Here is an 18,607-nt window from a genome sequence, read left to right on the forward strand (position 1 = left end):
TTAAGTCACTTTACTTGTATAGCAAATTTATCTTGATTTAAGAGCTTTTAGATATTTATACTAGAAAACAAGAGAAAAATACTAAGAAAATCTTTTTTTGCAGTGTGCTCCCAGTATCCATTATTTTTATAATACATCATAATAGTCATTAATAGTCAATAGTATGTAGTCATAATATTCAATAGTCATTGTGAAGGTAAATATTTTAAGCATAAATTAAGTCTACACAGGGGGTTACTTTATTACAATACATTTACATTGCCATTTATTCAGTATTTTAGGTGTACAATGTAAATTTAGGTACAGCTTCTTAGATTTGCCAGATTGAATTGGCATACATTAATCAACCTTTGCCCATCGCTTCTTCATGTCCTCACAGAGGATTTCAATTATCTCTCAACCATCATTAATTTCAAACACAGATTCAGTGCAGAAGTTATGCAGCTTTCATGTCAGTTGACTAAATGCTACAGTTGACTGGGGAAAATCGTGCAAATTGTAATGTACAAGAAAGCTGTGTAAAGTGCACCGTACTCCTCTTTAGTCTCATTATATGAGGGTTGTGAGTGAAGAGAATAAGCTCAGCATCAGAACCATGAGGCTGAACTTGGTGCAAACGGCAAAGTCTTCTAGCACACAGTCGGCGTAGGGCTCAATACAGGCAGCATAAGCCATTGCATGAGGGATGTAACTTTGCTCTTGCACTCCGTGGAAGAGATGGGCCATTGGGCCTTTGGCAAAAATAGCAACATCCTCCGAACCATGAGTTTCTGAATCTAGAGGAACAGCAGCCTGCTGAAGATAATCATCACGGCCTGCGAAAAACAGACAGATTTTAAAGGAGAAGTTCACTTTCTGAACAAAAATGTACAGATAATTTAGTCACCCCCTTGTCATCCAAAGTGTTCACGTCTTTCTTTCTTCAGTTGATAAGAAATTATGTTGTTTGAGGCAAACATTTCAGAATTTCTCTATATATAGTGGACTTCTATGGTGTCCATGAGTTTAAACTTCCAAAATGCAGTTTAAACGCAGCTTCAAAGGGCTCTAAACGATCCCAGCCGAGGAAGAAGGGTCTTATCTAGCGAAACGATCGGTTATTTACTAAAAAAAGACAATTTATATATTTTTAACCCCAAATGTTCATCTTGTCTTGCTTTGCGTAAACTCTGTATATTTCGGTTTATGATAGTTAAGGTATGTCGAAAAACTCCCATTTCATTTTCTTCTCTTCAAACTTCAAAAATTATTATTTATTTCTTTTTAGAAAACAACAGGCTGGAATCTTTTAGAGACTTTTAAAGCTTTGTTTAAACTACATTTTGGAAGTTCAAACTCAGGCGCACCATAGAAGTCCACTATATGGAGAGAAATCCTGTAAAGTTTGCCTTATTAATTAGATTAAAAATTGTAATTGATGGACAACCCTAATATATATATATATATATCTTAAGTTTAGGTTTTAAGTTTAGTCAACATGAAATGTTAAGTTGTACTACGTGAAAACGTGGATGTTTGAGTTGAGTAAACTCAAGATTTTAAAGGTAGCAAGAACAATTAGTTGTTTTTAAGTTTTATTTTATTTATTTTTTTTACAGTGTAAGTTTCTCTTTTTGTGTTTATTGAAGAGAGAGTCATATGAATTTGATGACAGAATTGTAATTTTTTTGGTAAATTAGACTGCCATTCAAAAGTTTGGGATCAGTAAACTTTTTAACGTTTCTTAAAGAAGTTTCTTCTGCTCATCAGAGTTCCATTCATTTAATAAAAAATACAGAAAAAGTAATATTATGCAATATTATTTCAATAGAAAATAACAGTTTTCTATTTTAATATACCTTCAAATATACTTTATTCCTGTGATCAAAATGAAATTGAATTCTATTTTAAATGCTCTTCTTCTTAAAAAGAAGAGCATTTAAAATAGAAACCTTTTCTAACAAGTTTACTATCAGTTTTTATCCATTTAACACATCCTTGCTGAATAAATGTATTCATTTCTTTTAAACAAAAAAATACTGATGCCAAGCTTTTGAGCAGTAGTGTAAATTGTTACATATACAGAATATATATATATATATATATATATATATATATATATATATATATATATATATATATATAATTGCTAATAATTATATTTAAATGCTGTTGTTTTTAATGTTTTATTCATCAAAGAATTCTGAAAAAAAAAGTATCACAGGTTCCAAAAAATTAATAAATCAGCATATAAGAATGAATTTTTTTAAGGATCATGTGACACTAAAGACAGGAGTAATGATGCTGAAAATTCAGCTTTGCATCACAGGAATAAATTCTATTTTAAAGCATATAAAAATAGAAACCCACTATTTTAAATTGCAATAATATTTCACAATATTACTTTTTTTTCTGTATTTTTAATAAAATAAACACAGCCTTGATGAGTAGAAAAGTCTTATTTAAATACCATTAACAATCTTCCTGATCCCAAACTTTTGAAAAGCAGTGTATACCTTTATATTGCGAGAGAAAAGAGTTTCGTTTCATTTTCTTGCAGTAACATGCATTACCACAAGATAGAGCTTCTGCATTGCCAAAGCACAGAGCTTGTGCCATACGCTCAAAATGCTCTTCTCTACCTGAGGGAATAACAATTAAACTCATAAAACATACCCGACATCGTCTCATTCATGTCAGGACGAGTCCCGTTCGCAATCTGGTATCCTGGGCCGTTTCCGTAAAGTGTATTAGTGAAGCGCTTACCATCCTCAGCCTTTGAATAAGAAACACCTGAAGACAAAATGATAAATAAGTCTTAATCCCATAACACCATCAAATCTGTTCTTGCTGAGAAAAGATTATTTCTACTGGGCAAATATTTTGGAGCCTGAAAAGAACCTCTAAAACCCCTAAAGTTTTTGTCATAATTTATGCTTTTTCAAACCTGTATGTCTTTCTATCTTCTGTAGAAGACACAAGAAGATATTTTGAGGAATGTTTTTAACAGTTTTTGGCCATACACTCCTAAAAATAAAAAAAATGGTTCCATATAGAACCTTTAACATCTGAAGAACCTTTTCTGTTCTTTGTGGCAAAAGAAGGTTCTTCGGATTATAAAAAGGTAAGCAAGAAATTGTTCTTTAAAGAACCTTTGACTGAATGTTTCTTTGTGGAACTAAAAATGGTTCTTCTATGGCATCGCTTGAAGAACCTTTTGAAGCACCGTTATTTTTAAGAGTGTATAGTGATAGTCAGTGGGGTCCAAAACAACCAAACCTAGCAGCCCACTGACTTTGGGTTTTTGGCCATACACTCATAAAAATAAAGGAGCTTCATGGTGACATAGAATAACTTTTTTGTCTAAATGGTTCCATGAAGAACCTTAAACATCTGAAGAACCTTTTCTGTTCTTTGTGGCAAATAAGGTTCTTCAGATGATAAAAACGTAAGCAAGAAATGGTTCTTTAAAGAACCTTTGACTGAATGATTCTTTGTGGAACCAAAAATGGTTCTTCTATGGCATCGCTTGAAGAACCTTTTGAAGCACCTTTATTTTTAAGAGTGTAAAGTGAAAGTCAGTGGGGTCCAAAACAACCAAACCTAGTAGCCATTGACTTGAACTAAAAATGGTTCTTCTATGGCATCGCTTGAAGAACCTTTTGAAGCACCTTTATTTTTAAGAGTGTAAAGTGAAAGTCATTGGGGCCCAAAACAAACAAACCTAGCAGCCCATTGACTTTTTCGAAAAAGTCTCACAGGTTCGAAATGACAAAAAGGTTGAGTAAATGTTGACAGAATTTTCTTTTTGTGGTAAACTATCCTTTTAAGCCATGTAAAGCATAAAATTTCAAAAGCCGTAGACATACAGTTGTTTTTCAACAGCTCAATGATGAATTTCGTGTTCGCGTACCGAGCACAGGATTGCCTCTGTAAGAGTAGCCGCCGAAAGAAAACACATGGGAATGGTCAGCGGTCACCACGGACAAGGTGTCGAGTTCACTCGTCAGCTCAGCCGCCCGCGCAATGGCCCTGTCAAATTCCACAGCTTCAGTCAAAGCGTACTTGGCCTGGCCTGCGTGATGGCCATGATCTATTCTCCCACTTGCATGAAGGAAAACGCACAAATATAAGTACATTCAACACATTTAATGCAATTGGTGACACAATGAAAACAACACATTGTAGCCTACTTATCTTCCACAAACAGGTAAAATCCTTTTTTGTTTTTGCGAAGAATCTTGATGGCTTTTTCCACCATCTCAGTCAATGATGGGTCCATTGAAGGATCGCGTTCTAGCTCATACCTGGTGTCCTTTGGCTCAAAAAGCCCTGAGTCCAACAATAAAAACAACAGGGTTGAACCACTACATTGAACTAACTTAAAATGTGAAATATTGATATTTGTGTTACCAGTTTAAGCAAGAAATGTGGTTAAGTAATTATTAATCAATGACTTGTTTTTACGACATCAGTGTTACTCAACCAGGAGGCCAAGCTCCACTATACTGGAAAAAAATGGTCTATAAACAGTTTTCAGCTTAAAATAGTTGGTTGGGTAGACATTAAAAAGCAAATAATCCTCATCCTTAATCATTTTTCAGTAAACGCATGTAAAGGATTAGTTCACTTCCAGAATAAACATTTCCTGGTAATTTCCTCACCCCCATGTCATCCAAGATGTTCATGTCTTTCTTCAGTCGAGAAGAAATTAAGAAAACATTCCAGGATTTTTGTCCATATAGTGGACTTCAATGGCAGTTTAAATGCAGCTTCAAAGGGCTCTACACGATCCCACACTCTTGAAAATAAAGGTGCTTTAAGAGTACAGTCAAGGATTAAGGATCGTATCTAGCAAAACGATCTGTAATTTTCTACAAAAAATAAAATAAAATAAAAAATATTAATTTATATGCTTTTTAGCCACAATTGCTTGTCTTGCACTGGTTCTGAATTGCGCCAACAACTTCATGCATTACATAATCATATTGAAAACGTCACGTGAGGTTAGTTCTTCATCGGTGTACTTCGGTTCAAAAAGGTTCCAAAAATCTAATTTTCTCCTCCAACTTTATAATCGTCCAACATCGTTGTTTGAACTTTTCCGTAAAGAGCGTTTGACTTTCTTTGCAAGTTCGCTTTGTAAACATTGGGTTAGTAACAGTGTTGGGCATGTTACTTTAAAAAAGTAATTAGTTATAGTTACTAGTTACTTTTCACAAATAGTAACTGTGATACATCATTATAAAAGTAACTACAGGTGCATCTCAGTAAATTAGAATGTTGTAGAAAAGTTCATTTATTTCAGTAATTCGACTCAAATTGTGAAACTTCTGTATTATTAAATTCAGTGCATACAGACTGGTTCTTTTAATTATGATGATTTGGCTCACATTTAAAACAAAACAACAATTGACTGTCTCAACAAGTTAGAACACTTCATAAGACCAATATAAAACATTTTTTGTGAATTTTTGGCCTTCTGAAAAGTATGTTTATTTACTGTACATGTACGCAATACTTGGTAGGGGCTTATTTTGCTTTATTTACTGCTTTAATTTGGTGTGGTATGGAGGTGATCAGTCTGTGGCACTGCTGAGGTGGTATGGAAGCCCAAGTTTCTTTCACAGTGGCCTTCAGCTCATCTGCATTTTTTGGTCTCTTGTTTTTCATTTTGTTTTTCAATAGCCCATAGATTCTCTATGGGGTTCAGGTCTGGTAAGTTTGCTGGCCAGTCAAGCACATAAACACCATGGTTATTTAACCAACTTTTGGTGCTTCTGGCAGTGTGGGCAGGTGCTAAATCCTGCTGGAAAATGAAATCAGCATCTTTACAAAGCTGGTCAGCAGAAGGAAGCACAAAGTGCTATAAAATTTCTTGGTAAATGGGTGCAGTGACTTCGGTTTTGCAAAAAACACAGTGGAGCAACACCAGCAATTGACATTGCATCCCAAATCATCACAGATTGTGGAAACTTTACACTGGACTTCAAGCAACTTGGGCTATGAGCTTCTCCACCCTTCCTCCAGAATCTAGTACCTTGGTTTCTGCTCTGGAGCACTGGGCAACAGTCCATTTCTTCTTCTCCTTAGCCCAGGTAAGATGCCTCTGATTTTGTCTGTGGCTCAGGAGTGGCCTAACAAGAGGAATACAACATCTGTAGCCAAATTCTTTGACGCGTCTGTGTGTGGTGGCTCTTGATGACTTGACCCCAGCCTCAGTCCATTCCTAGTGAAGTTCACCCAAATTCTTGAATGGATTTTGCTTGACAAGCCTCTCAAGGCTGCGGTTCTCTCGGTTGTGCATCTTTTTCTTCCACACTTTTTCCTTCCACTCAACTTTCTGTTAACATGCTTGGATACAGCACTCTGTGAACAACCAGCTTCTTTGGCAATGAATGTTTGTGGCTTACTCTCCTTGTGAAGGGTGTCAATGATTGTCTTCTGGACAACTGTCAGATCGGCAGTCTTCCCCATGATTGTGTAGTGAACCAAACTACATGAGTTTCACAATTTGAGTTGAATTACTGAAATAAATTAACTTTTCCACGACATTCTATTTTATTGAGATGCATCTGTATATGGAGAAAAATCCTGGAATGTTTTCCTCAAAAACCTAATTCTTTTTCATTGTTTTGGACAATGGGGGACTTTGGAGTCAGAAAGGTTGAGAACCACAGAAATAAATTGTATACTGCAGGATGTAGATCAATGTAACAGGTGGAAGTTTTCCCTCCAAATGGAGGAGGTGGCCTTACCCATCAAGTAATCAGTTTTTTCCTCTTTGACGGCATCAAAATCTTGTTTATTCCACACATATTTGGCATTCTAAAGGGAAAAAAGTGGTTGTTCTTTGTTAGATTGTTTTAAAGGTTTTTTTCTTTTTTCTAAATCATGCTAACAATATGCTAATAATGCTAAAATCGTACTAGTAACTTGCTAATCAAGCTATAAACATGCTAACAACCTGGTAATGTTAGAATCATGAAAACAACATGCTAATCATACTAGACACAACTTGTTAATCATGCTAGAAACACGCTAACAACTTGTTAATCATGTTGGAAACATGCTAACGACTTGTTAATCATGTTAGAAACATGCTAGCAAACTTGTTATTCATGCTATACACATTTAAAAAAACATGCTAACAACTTGCTAATCATGCTAGAAACATGCTAACAACCTGGTAATGTTAGAATCATAACAACATGTAGTCATACTAGACACATGCTAACAACTTGTTATTCATGCTAGAAACATGCTAGCAAAAAAAGAAACATGCTAGCAACTTGCTAACTATGCTAGAAACATGCTAGAAACTCGCTAATCATATTAGAAACATGCTAGCAGCTTATTATTCATTCTAGAATAATGATAACAACATGCTAGTAGCATGCTAATCATGTTAGAAATGTGTTAGCAACTTGGTAATCATGCTAGAAACATGCTAACAACTTGATATCATGTTGGAAACATGCTAACAACTTGTTAATCATGTTAGAAACATGCTATCTATCTGGCTATCTATCAAACGTTAAGCTTTTAAAACTACTTTAAACTTAAAGACGTAAAACCCTCGTAAAAAACGTAAAATTAAAACTTGGAAATCTATTAAACTTTTTAAAACTTTTAAAACTTTCTGGTCCAGCTTTCTCTGCTATCATTTATTCACCCTTTCATGAGGGTGAATAAATGATAGCAGAATTTTCATATTTAATATTTTTTCTAAATGTTTGACTTACATTTCTGCTACTTAACCACACATCCACAAGGTTTGTTTTGTCCTTTCGGCTTCCCGTAACTGTGGAGTATTCAGGATCGACAGTTTCTTTGGGAAACATGTACTGCCTGCCGCCTCCTAAAATAACCTGCAATAAAATTATAGAGGGATTTAACAAGCGAGACTGCAGTCAGCAACGTATTATCTGTAGCTCTGTGATGTGCCAGGTGTACCGGTTTAGGGTCTTACGTTTATATCAGTATTATGGACGAGTTGGTACGCAATGTCCTTGCATCCACTGGAGACGGCTTCAGAGGTCAGCTCTTTATCGCTGTACCAGCCTCTTTCAGGTGTGTGGGCGTAACTGCCGGCAGGTGATGCATGCTGGACACGTGCCGTGCTTACTATGCCAACAGACATCCCTGGAAAATATAAAACCAAGGTAGTAATTATAAGCTAATTACGTAACTTATATTGCCTTTAACAGTGTAGCGCTGTCAAAGATAAGATCAGCCTCAGCTCATCCTTTAGCCATAAAAGATATAAAGAGTTCAAAGTAGTAATGTTGACTCTTGACCTAATCGTTCTGTCAAACTGTTTGACAAATGAGTCAGTAGTTCAAAGTCATCATTAGGAGAAATAAAGCTGAAATGAAGAAATTATGGTATAGTTCAAAGTGTGATAAAGTGGCAATTATAAGAGATTGTGAAGTAAATGAGTTGTAATTGTGATATAAAGTCACATTGTGCAATAAAGTCACGATTGTAAGAATTATAAGTGATAAAGTTGAAATATAATAGTCACAATTATTATATATAAAATAAAGATGAAATTACAACATATAAGATTCAGGTTATGTGTCACAACTCTAAGAATTATCAGAAATAAAGTTGAAATTATGAGACAATAGAGATTTGTGAGAATGTGCCGATAAATCAAGTCGAAATTGTGAGGTATAAAGTTGTACTGATGAGAAATAGTCACAACTGTAATATAAAGTCACACTGTGAAATATAAAGAAATAAAGTCACTGTTGTAAGAATTATAAGTAATAATGTTAAAGTTATGTGATAATAGAGGTTTGTGAGAATGCGTTGATAAATCGAATAAAATTGTGAGGTATAAAATTGTAATGATAAGAAATAGTCACAATTGTAATATAAAGTCATACTGTAAAATATAAAAAATAAAGTCACTGTTGTAAGAATTATAAGTAATAATGTTGAAATTATGAGATAATAGAGGTTTGTGAGAATGCACTGATAAATCAAGTCAAAATTGTGAGTTATAAAGTTGTAATGATGAGAAATAGTCAAAACTGTAATATAGGCACACTGTGAAATATAAAGAAATAAAGTCACTGTTGTAAGAATTATAAGTAATAATGTTAAAATTATGAGATAATAGAGGTTTGTGAGAATGCATCAAAAAATCAAGTCGAAATTGTGAGGTAAAAAAGTTGTACTGATGAGAAATAGTCACAACTCTAATATAAAGTCACACTGTGAAATATAAAGAAATAAAGTCACTGTTCTAAGAATTCTACTGTATTTTAAGAATTACAGAAATGAAATTGAAATTATGAAAGTCAGAGATATAAAAAGTTAAAATATAACAACTGTTCTGATATTTGTTTTTCCTTCCCATTACCTGCCATCTTTGCATGATGTAGAATCGATTTGACCTCATTGCCTTTAGCGGAGCTGCAGTTTGCGCGGCGTGCTGCTGCACTGAGACCCAAAGTGCCATAGTTTGCCTTAACACCACAAAGATATGCAGTGGCTGTTGCTGCGCTGTCAGGCATCTGCTGATCGACGTTATAGGTCTATACAGGAACAAAAACAAACACCAGTATTATCAAAATTATTCAGATCTATTCAGAAAATAGATTCATGTAGTCTGTGAATTTTTTTTGCACCTTGGAGAGAGCGAGATGAGGGAATGTGTCCATGGCTAGGACACTCTCCTCTCCTGTCTTCCCTTCCATCTGTCCCTTCATAACTCTTGCTGCAGTCACAGTGCTGATTCCCATACCTTATTTAGTCAGAAAGAACATGTTGAACAATTTTAAGGCACTTTTTTTTTTTTTGACACTTAAAGTTTGTTATGACTTCTTCTTGCAATTCCAACATATTTTTTTTCCAAATTATGAAATATTAACTTGCAATTCTTACAATCTTAGAATTTTCTTACAACTGCAAATTTGTATCTCGCAATTCTGACTTTTTTTGCACTATTTTATGTTGACATCTCTCTATTCTGACTTTTTTCTCAGAATTGCATGATATAAACTCACATTTCTGACTTTTTTCAGAGAATTGCACAATATAAACTCACAATTGTGTGTTATAATTAGAATTATGAGAAAAAAGTAAAAAATTTTTGCTCGCAATTGTGACTTTTTTTGAGAACTACATGATATACACTCACAATTGCGAGTAATAAAGGCAGAATTGCTAAATATAAACTCGCAATTGCAAGAATTAAGTCAGAGTTGTGAGAAATAAACTCTCAAGTGTTGACTTCTCTCAATTTTGTCTCAGAATCGCATGATATGAACGCACAATTGCATGTCAATATTGAGAAGAAATCTAACAATTCTAAAACAATTCTCTGTTCCTGACGCGGAGGCGGCTGCGCTCGCTGTTCCTGACGCGGAGGCGACCGCTGTTGCTATTCCTGACGCGGCCCTCACCGCGCCTTCTGTTCCTGACGCGGAGGCGACTGCGCTCTCTGTTCCTGACGCGGAGGCGGCTGCGCTCGCTGTTCCTGATGCGGAGGCGACCGCTGTTGCTATTCCTGACGCGGCCCTCACCGCGCCTTCTGTTCCTGACGCGGAGGCGACTGCGCTCTCTGTTCCGGACGCGGAGGCGACTGCGCTCTCTGTTCCGGACGCGGAGGCGACTGCGCTCTCTGTTCCTGACGCGGAGGCGGCTGCGCTCGCTGTTCCTGACGCGGAGGCGGCTGCGCTCGCTGTTCCTGACGCGGAGGCGGCTGCGCTCGCTGTTCCTGACGCGGAGGCGGCTGCACTCGCTGTTCCTGACGCGGAGGCGACCGCTGTTGCTATTCCTGACGCGGCCCTCACCGCGCCTTCTGTTCCTGACGCGGAGGCGGCTGCGCTCTCTGTTCCGGACGCGGAGGCGACTGCGCTCTCTGTTCCTGACGCGGAGGCGGCTGCGCTCGCTGTTCCTGACGCGGAGGCGGCTGCGCTCGCTGTTCCTGACGCGGAGGCGGCTGCGCTCGCTGTTCCTGACGCGGAGGCGGCTGCACTCGCTGTTCCTGACGCGGAGGCGACCGCTGTTGCTATTCCTGACGCGGCCCTCACCGCGCCTTCTGTTCCTGACGCGGAGGCGGCTGCGCTCTCTGTTCCTGACGCGGAGGCGACTGCGCTCTCTGTTCCGGACGCGGAGGCGACTGCGCTCTCTGTTCCGGACGCGGAGGCGACTGCGCTCTCTGTTCCTGACGCGGAGGCGGCTGCGCTCGCTGTTCCTGACGCGGAGGCGGCTGCGCTCGCTGTTCCTGACGCGGAGGCGGCTGCGCTCGCTGTTCCTGACGCGGAGGCGGCTGCGCTCGCTGTTCCTGACGCGGAGGCGGCTGCACTCGCTGTTCCTGACGCGGAGGCGACCGCTGTTGCTATTCCTGACGCGGCCCTCACCGCGCCTTCTGTTCCTGACGCGGAGGCGGCTGCGCTCTCTGTTCCGGACGCGGAGGCGACTGCGCTCTCTGTTCCTGACGCGGAGGCGGCTGCGCTCGCTGTTCCTGACGCGGAGGCGGCTGCGCTCGCTGTTCCTGACGCGGAGGCGGCTGCGCTCGCTGTTCCTGACGCGGAGGCGGCTGCACTCGCTGTTCCTGACGCGGAGGCGACCGCTGTTGCTATTCCTGACGCGGCCCTCACCGCGCCTTCTGTTCCTGACGCGGAGGCGGCTGCGCTCTCTGTTCCTGACGCGGAGGCGACTGCGCTCTCTGTTCCGGACGCGGAGGCGACTGCGCTCTCTGTTCCTGACGCGGAGGCGGCTGCGCTCTCTGTTCCTGACGCGGAGGCGGCTGCGCTCGCTGTTCCTGACGCGGAGGCGGCTGCGCTCGCTGTTCCTGACGCGGAGGCGGCTGCACTCGCTGTTCCTGACGCGGAGGCGACCGCTGTTGCTATTCCTGACGCGGCCCTCACCGCGCCTTCTGTTCCTGACGCGGAGGCGGCTGCGCTCTCTGTTCCGGACGCGGAGGCGACTGCGCTCTCTGTTCCTGACGCGGAGGCGGCTGCGCTCGCTGTTCCTGACGCGGAGGCGGCTGCGCTCGCTGTTCCTGACGCGGAGGCGGCTGCGCTCGCTGTTCCTGACGCGGAGGCGGCTGCACTCGCTGTTCCTGACGCGGAGGCGACCGCTGTTGCTATTCCTGACGCGGCCCTCACCGCGCCTTCTGTTCCTGACGCGGAGGCGACTGCGCTCTCTGTTCTGGACGCGGAGGCGACTGCGCTCTCTGTTCCGGACGCGGAGGCAACTGCGCTCTCTGTTCCTGATGCAGAGGCGGCTGCGCTCTCTGTTCCTGACGCGGAGGCGACCGCTGTTTCTGTTCCTGACGCGGAGGCGACCGCTGTTTCTGTTTCTGACGCGGAGGCGACTGCGCTCTCTGTTCTGGACGCGGAGGCGACTGCGCTCTCTGTTCCTGACGCGGAGGCGGCTGCGCTCGCTGTTCCTGACGCGGAGGCGGCTGCGCTCGCTGTTCCTGACGCGGAGGCGGCTGCACTCGCTGTTCCTGACGCGGAGGCGGCTGCACTCGCTGTTCCGGACGCGGAGGCGACTGCGCTCTCTGTTCCGGACGCGGAGGCAACTGCGCTCTCTGTTCCTGACGCGGAGGCGACCGCTGTTTCTGTTCCTGACGCGGAGGCGACCGCTGTTTCTGTTCCTGACGCGGAGGCGACCGCTGTTTCTGTTTCTGACGCGGAGGCGACTGCGCTCTCTGTTCTGGACGCGGAGGCGACTGCGCTCTCTGTTCCTGACGCGGAGGCGGCTGCGCTCGCTGTTCCTGACGCGGAGGCGGCTGCGCTCGCTGTTCCTGACGCGGAGGCGACCGCTGTTGCTATTCCTGACGCGGCCCTCACCGCGCCTTCTGTTCCTGACGCGGAGGCGACTGCGCTCTCTGTTCCGGACGCGGAGGCGACTGCGCTCTCTGTTCCTGATGCAGAGGTGGCTGCGCTCTCTGTTCCTGACGCGGAGGCGACCGCTGTTTCTGTTCCTGACGCGGAAGCGACCGCCGTCTCTGTTCCTGACGCGGAGGCGACCGCTGTTTCTGTTTCTGACGCGGCCCTCACCGCGCTTTCTGTTTCTGACGCGGAGGCGACTACGCTCTCTGTTCCGGACGCGGAGGCGACTGCCCCCTCTGTTCCTGACGCGGATGCGGCTGTGCTCTCTGTTCCTGACGCGGAGGCGACTGCGCTCTCTGTTCCTGACGCGGAGGCGACTACGCTCTCTGTTCCTGACGCAGATGCGGCTGCGCTCTCTGTTCCTGACGTGGAGGCGGCTGCGCTCTCTGTTCCTGACGCGGATGCGGCTGCGCTCTCTGTTCCTGACGTGGAGGCGACTACGCTCTCTGTTCCTGACACAGATGCGGCTGCGCTCTCTGTTCCTGACGCGGAGGCGACCGCTGTTTCTGTTTCTGACGCGGCCCTCACCGCGCTTTCTGTTTCTGACACGGAGGCGACTGCGCTCTCTGTTCCTGACGCGGAGGCGGCTGCGCTCTCTGTTCTTGACGCGGATGCGGCTGCGCTCTCTGTTCCTGACGCGGAGGCGACTGCGCTCTCTGTTCCTGACGCAGATGCGGCTGCGCTCTCTGTTCCTGACGCGGAGGCGACTGCGCTCTCTGTTCCTGACGCGGAGGCGGCTGCGCTCTCTGTTCCGGACGCGGAGGCGACTGCGCTCTCTGTTCCTGACGCGGAGGCGGCTGCGCTCTCTGTTCCTGACGCGGAGGCGGCTGCGCTCTCTGTTCCGGACGCGGAGGCGACTGCGCTCTCTGTTCCTGACGCGGAGGCGGCTGCGCTCTCTGTTCCGGACGCGGAGGCGACTGTGCTCTCTGTTCCTGATGCGGAGGCGGCTGCGCTCTCTGTTCCGGACGCGGAGGCGACTGTGCTCTCTGTTCCTGATGCGGAGGCGGCTGCACTCTCTGTTCCGGACGCGGAGGCGACTGCGCTCTCTGTTCCTGACGCGGAGGCGGCTGCGCTCTCTGTTCCGGACGCGGAGGCGGCTGCGCTCTCTGTTCCGGACGCGGAGGCGGCTGCGCTCTCTGTTCCGGACGCGGAGGCGACTGTGCTCTCTGTTCCTGATGCGGAGGCAACGGCGCTCTCTGTTCCTGACGCGGAGGCGGCTGCGCTCGCTGTTCCTGACGCGGAGGCGGCTGCGCTCTCTGTTCCTGACGCAGAGGCGGCTGCGCTCTCTGTTCCGGACGCGGAGGCGGCTGCGCTCTCTGTTCCGGACGCGGAGGCGACTGCGCTCTCTGTTCCTGACGCGGAGGCGGCTGCGCTCTCTGTTCCGGACGCGGAGGCGGCTGCGCTCTCTGTTCCGGACGCGGAGGCGGCTGCGCTCTCTGTTCCGGACGCGGAGGCGGCTGCGCTCTCTGTTCCGGACGCGGAGGCGGCTGCGCTCTCTGTTCCGGACGCGGAGGCGACTGTGCTCTCTGTTCCTGATGCGGAGGCAACGGCGCTCTCTGTTCCTGACGCGGAGGCGGCTGCGCTCTCTGTTCCTGACGCGGGGGCGGCTGCGCTCTCTGTTCCGGACGCGGAGGCGGCTGCGCTCTCTGTTCCGGACGCGGAGGCGACTGCGCTCTCTGTTCCTGACGCGGAGGCGGCTGCGCTCTCTGTTCCGGACGCGGAGGCGGCTGCGCTCTCTGTTCCGGACGCGGAGGCGGCTGCACTCTCTGTTCCGGACGCGGAGGCGACTGTGCTCTCTGTTCCTGATGCGGAGGCAACGGCGCTCTCTGTTCCTGACGCGGAGGCGGCTGCGCTCGCTGTTCCTGACGCGGAAGCGACCGCCGTCTCTGTTCCTGACGCGGAAGCGAACGCACTCTCTGTTTCTGACGCGTAGACGACCACGCTCTCTGTTCCTGACGCGGAGGCGACTGCGCTCTCTGTTCCTGACGCGGAGACGACCGCGCTCTCTGTTCCGGACGCGGCACGTTCCACTGGCGGCGAGGCCAGCTCGCGTTCCTATGGCGGCGGCGTCCGCTGACGCTCCTCTGGTGGCGGGGACGGCTCGCGTTCCTCGGGTGGCGAGGCCGGTCCATGGGACTCCGCTGCACAGGCCTGGCCCGCCATCCCTCCCCCTGAGTTGCCTTCCTCCGTTCCTCCTCCCTCCAGACTTTGGGAACATCTGGAAGCCGTTCCGTAGGGAGGGGGTACTGTCATGATCGGGGCTGTGGGTCTTCCCTCAGCCTCTCGAGGTCGCTGTTCCCCTTGCACTGCACTCCCCTGATCGTTCACGTCTGTCTTGTCATTAGCACTGATTTCACTCACAGCTGTTCACTATCTGGACTATAAGAACTCTCACTTCTCACTCCTGCTTGATGTCTGCATTGTCTTTAGTTCTGTCAGTATACTCTGTGTTTCTTAGTTCCCTGGCTTATGATCGTGTTCTTGGTTTTTGTGTTTAGGTTTATTAGTTTTGTGCCGTGTTGGCCTTTTGCTTTGTTTAGTTTGTTTTCATTTCATTAAAAAAAACTTACCTGCATTTGGACCCAGACCTCGCCCTTATTCAACGTGACAGATATAAACTTACAATTGTGTATTATAAAGTCAGGATTGTAAGATATAAACTTGTTTACTTATTTATCAGCAATTTTATTTCTTAAAATTGTGATTTTATTTCTCAGATTTGTGAGTTTATGTCTGCAAAATATCTGACTTTCTAACTTGCAATTGTGAATATATCGCACAATTCTCATAAAAAAAGAATTTCAAGAATAAAAGTTTTGAATAAAACAATTGAGAGATAAAAAGTTGCAATAACCTTTTTTTTTATTCAGTAGTGGGTTCCATACACTGTAAAAAAGTGTTCTGCAGTTTTGACTTAACTTAAGTTTAGCAGCTGCCTTAAAATTTTAAGTAAATCAACTTAAGTCATTTAAACTCACAAGTTAAATCAACTCATTTTTATTGTAATAAGTTCAAATGATTCGTAGTTTTAAGCTGATTTAACTTAAAAAACTTAAGGCAGCTGCTGAACTTAAGTTTTTAAGTTGAATCTGGTGAAAACTTTTTATTGTACACTGTAAAAAGTTTTCACCAGTTTCAACTTAAAAACTTAAGTTTAGCAGCGGCTTTAAGATTTTAAGTTAAATCAAATTAAGTAATTTAAACTCACAAGTTAAATCAACTCATTTTTATTGTAATAAGTTAAAATGATTTGTAGTCTTAAGCTGATTTAACTTAAAAACTTAAGGCAGCTGCTAAACTTTTACAGTGTAGATTTAAAAAAAATTCTATCAATTTCCACATGAAACTAACCACATGAGTAATTTATGATTTATTAGTTATCTTAGTCCATGCAGTGATATTATACATTTTATCAGTATTCAATACATTATCCTTTTGTTATTACCTATTGCTAAGTTTTAGAACATTTGATAAATTAGGTAAATAGGTACTGAGTAAAAAGTAATCTGAGTAAGCGATCTGATTATCTAATCTAAAGCCACTGTGCGTTTTCTTTTTCTTTCTGTAGTTTATGACTGTTACTTGTAAAAATTGTACTATGTAATGCTAGTAAGATCTAGAAGTCAATAAAAAACAAAACGTCAACTGCCATTTATCATTTATCAGATTTTATGATATGTTTAATAGGACTTTGATCACTAGTATAATATATAATAACAGCATATCACCTTTATAATAGTGTTATATCAGTTTCTATTTTTTTATGTAAATGAATCAACCAATTTTAATTACTCAAATTATTTTATTTCAGCTTCTTTTTTATTTCCATTGCAGAACTGAAACCCAAAATTTAGACACTGTCTGAACTTCATCAGTTTTATTTATTTAAGATTTATTGTAATGACTATTTGACAAATTCCTACAATATAGAAATGTTTAGATTATATACATAGTGGATTATAAAGCAGGGTTTATTTACACTCACCATCTCCGAGGAAGAGAATGAGATTTTTAGCACGGTTCATGTTGCGCGTCATGGAGAGGGATGTATGAAGAGCCTCTTTGCCCTTGACATACCAAAAGTCTGGGTGCTGTTCCTCCTCTTCAAATTGATTCCAGAAAAGAAACATTGTTTTATTCTCTTTGTTCGGAGTGAAAAAAAGAATAATTGCGAACTGTGGAACAGCACTTACCAGGAATAACGGAGAAACATCCATCAAATCCTGCTAAAACAAATATTCCAATAATCAGAAAGGTCTGTCGTGCGGCCATGGTTTGAGCGACTGCAGCAGCACTGACAGCTCTGTGAAACTATTTGATGCCCTTCTGTTTATAGTCTTCTCTCAGACCGAAGGTCAATCGTAGTTCTCATTCCCTCTTTTGCAAAGTGAACTTTTGATCACATACTTCTCTCCCATGACTATATGGCATATGAATATATGACGATATAAATACTGATTTGAATGAATTACAGTAAAGAGAATTTATTAGTGAATTCCATTATATTCTGTTCTTTTTCTAAACTGTTTTTTACTGCAAAATACTATACTTTAATGCAATGTATAGTGTGTAACTGAACTCATCATGTTATTGGTCTAAACTGTTCTGTACTGTTCTATTATTTACTGAATTTTTCTGATTTGCACTGATCTGTTCTGGAACGAATTGATCTTCACTAAACTAAATGATTAAAGGGATTGTTCACCCACAAATGAAAACTGGTGCATTATTCTGTTCTTCACTGAGCTGTTCTATTCTGTTTTGAACTGTTCTCAAATTAACTAATATGTACCCAATATGCATTTAAACTCTACTGATTTGAACTGTTCTGTGCTTTTCTCTTTTGAACCGTTTAGTGCTATTCTTGTCATGATCTGGGCTGTGGGGTTTCCCTCAGCCACCTGAGAGCGCTGTTTCCCTTCCTCCCGCACTTCCCTCCTGATCACTTACACCTGTCTCGTCACACACACCCCAGCTGATCCTCATCATCACAGACTTTATAATCCCCACTCTTCCCCCACTCTGTGAGTCTGCATTGTTTCTTATTTCATGTATCCTGTCTTCGATGTTTATGTTCCTGCCTTGCTCTAGTCGTGTTTGTGTCGTGTTGGCCTTTTGTTGGTTTGTTCGTTTGTTTATTTGTGTTTATTTAATTAAAGTATATCCTCACCTGCATTTGGACCCAGACCCCATCTCTCAGCCTAACGAACGTGACAATTCTTTACTGAACTGAACTGTTCTTAATACACAGTTCAATACTGTTCTGGTCTAAACTATGCTTTTTCCTGTTCTTTGCTGAAATATTCTAATTTGTTCTTTTTCTGAGCTGTTCTTCAGTGTGAACTGAATGAATAAACTCTTATTTAAACTGTTCTTTACTGAACTGTTCATTGTGTTCTTTTCTGAACTGTTCTTTAGTGCACTGATCTAGACCCAAACTGAATGAATTAACGAAGTTTAAGTTCTAAGTTTCACTGAGCTGAATGTATATTCTACTGATTTAAACTGTTCTTACCTGAACTGTTCTTTAGTGAACTGATTTGCACTTAACTAAATGTATAAACTGTTCCAAACTGAACTGTTCTATTTTGTTCTTTGAACTGTTCTTTAGTGAACTGATCTGGGCCGAAATGATATATTACTTCTTCTTATGTAGTGAACTGTTCTTTACTGAACTGGACCCGAACTGAATTAATAAACTTTACTGTTCTATTCTGTTTTTCTGAACTGTTCTTTACTGAACTGATCTATTCTGTTCTTTACTGAAC

The 18,607-nt window shown here is 42.9% G+C and overlaps 1 protein-coding gene across 1 annotated transcript; it reads right to left on the reverse strand.

Annotated features, from left to right (window-relative positions):
- Positions 1-216: 216 nt before the first annotated feature.
- alpi.2 (alkaline phosphatase, intestinal, tandem duplicate 2) lies at positions 217-17,167 on the reverse strand. Its single transcript, XM_073844712.1, has 11 exons — positions 17,033-17,167; positions 16,825-16,941; positions 9,621-9,736; positions 9,353-9,527; positions 7,952-8,124; positions 7,725-7,850; positions 6,738-6,807; positions 4,177-4,311; positions 3,893-4,084; positions 2,656-2,772; positions 217-815 (listed from the first exon to the last, which is right to left on the reverse strand). Exons 1-11 carry the CDS (start codon positions 17,109-17,111, stop codon positions 550-552), a joined length of 1,566 nt encoding a protein of 521 aa, XP_073700813.1. The 5' UTR covers positions 17,112-17,167; the 3' UTR covers positions 217-549.
- Positions 17,168-18,607: the final 1,440 nt, after the last annotated feature.

The sequence above is a fragment of the Garra rufa genome, chromosome 7, assembly GCF_049309525.1.
Source record: "Garra rufa chromosome 7, GarRuf1.0, whole genome shotgun sequence".
Classification (NCBI taxonomy): Eukaryota; Metazoa; Chordata; class Actinopteri; order Cypriniformes; family Cyprinidae; genus Garra; species Garra rufa.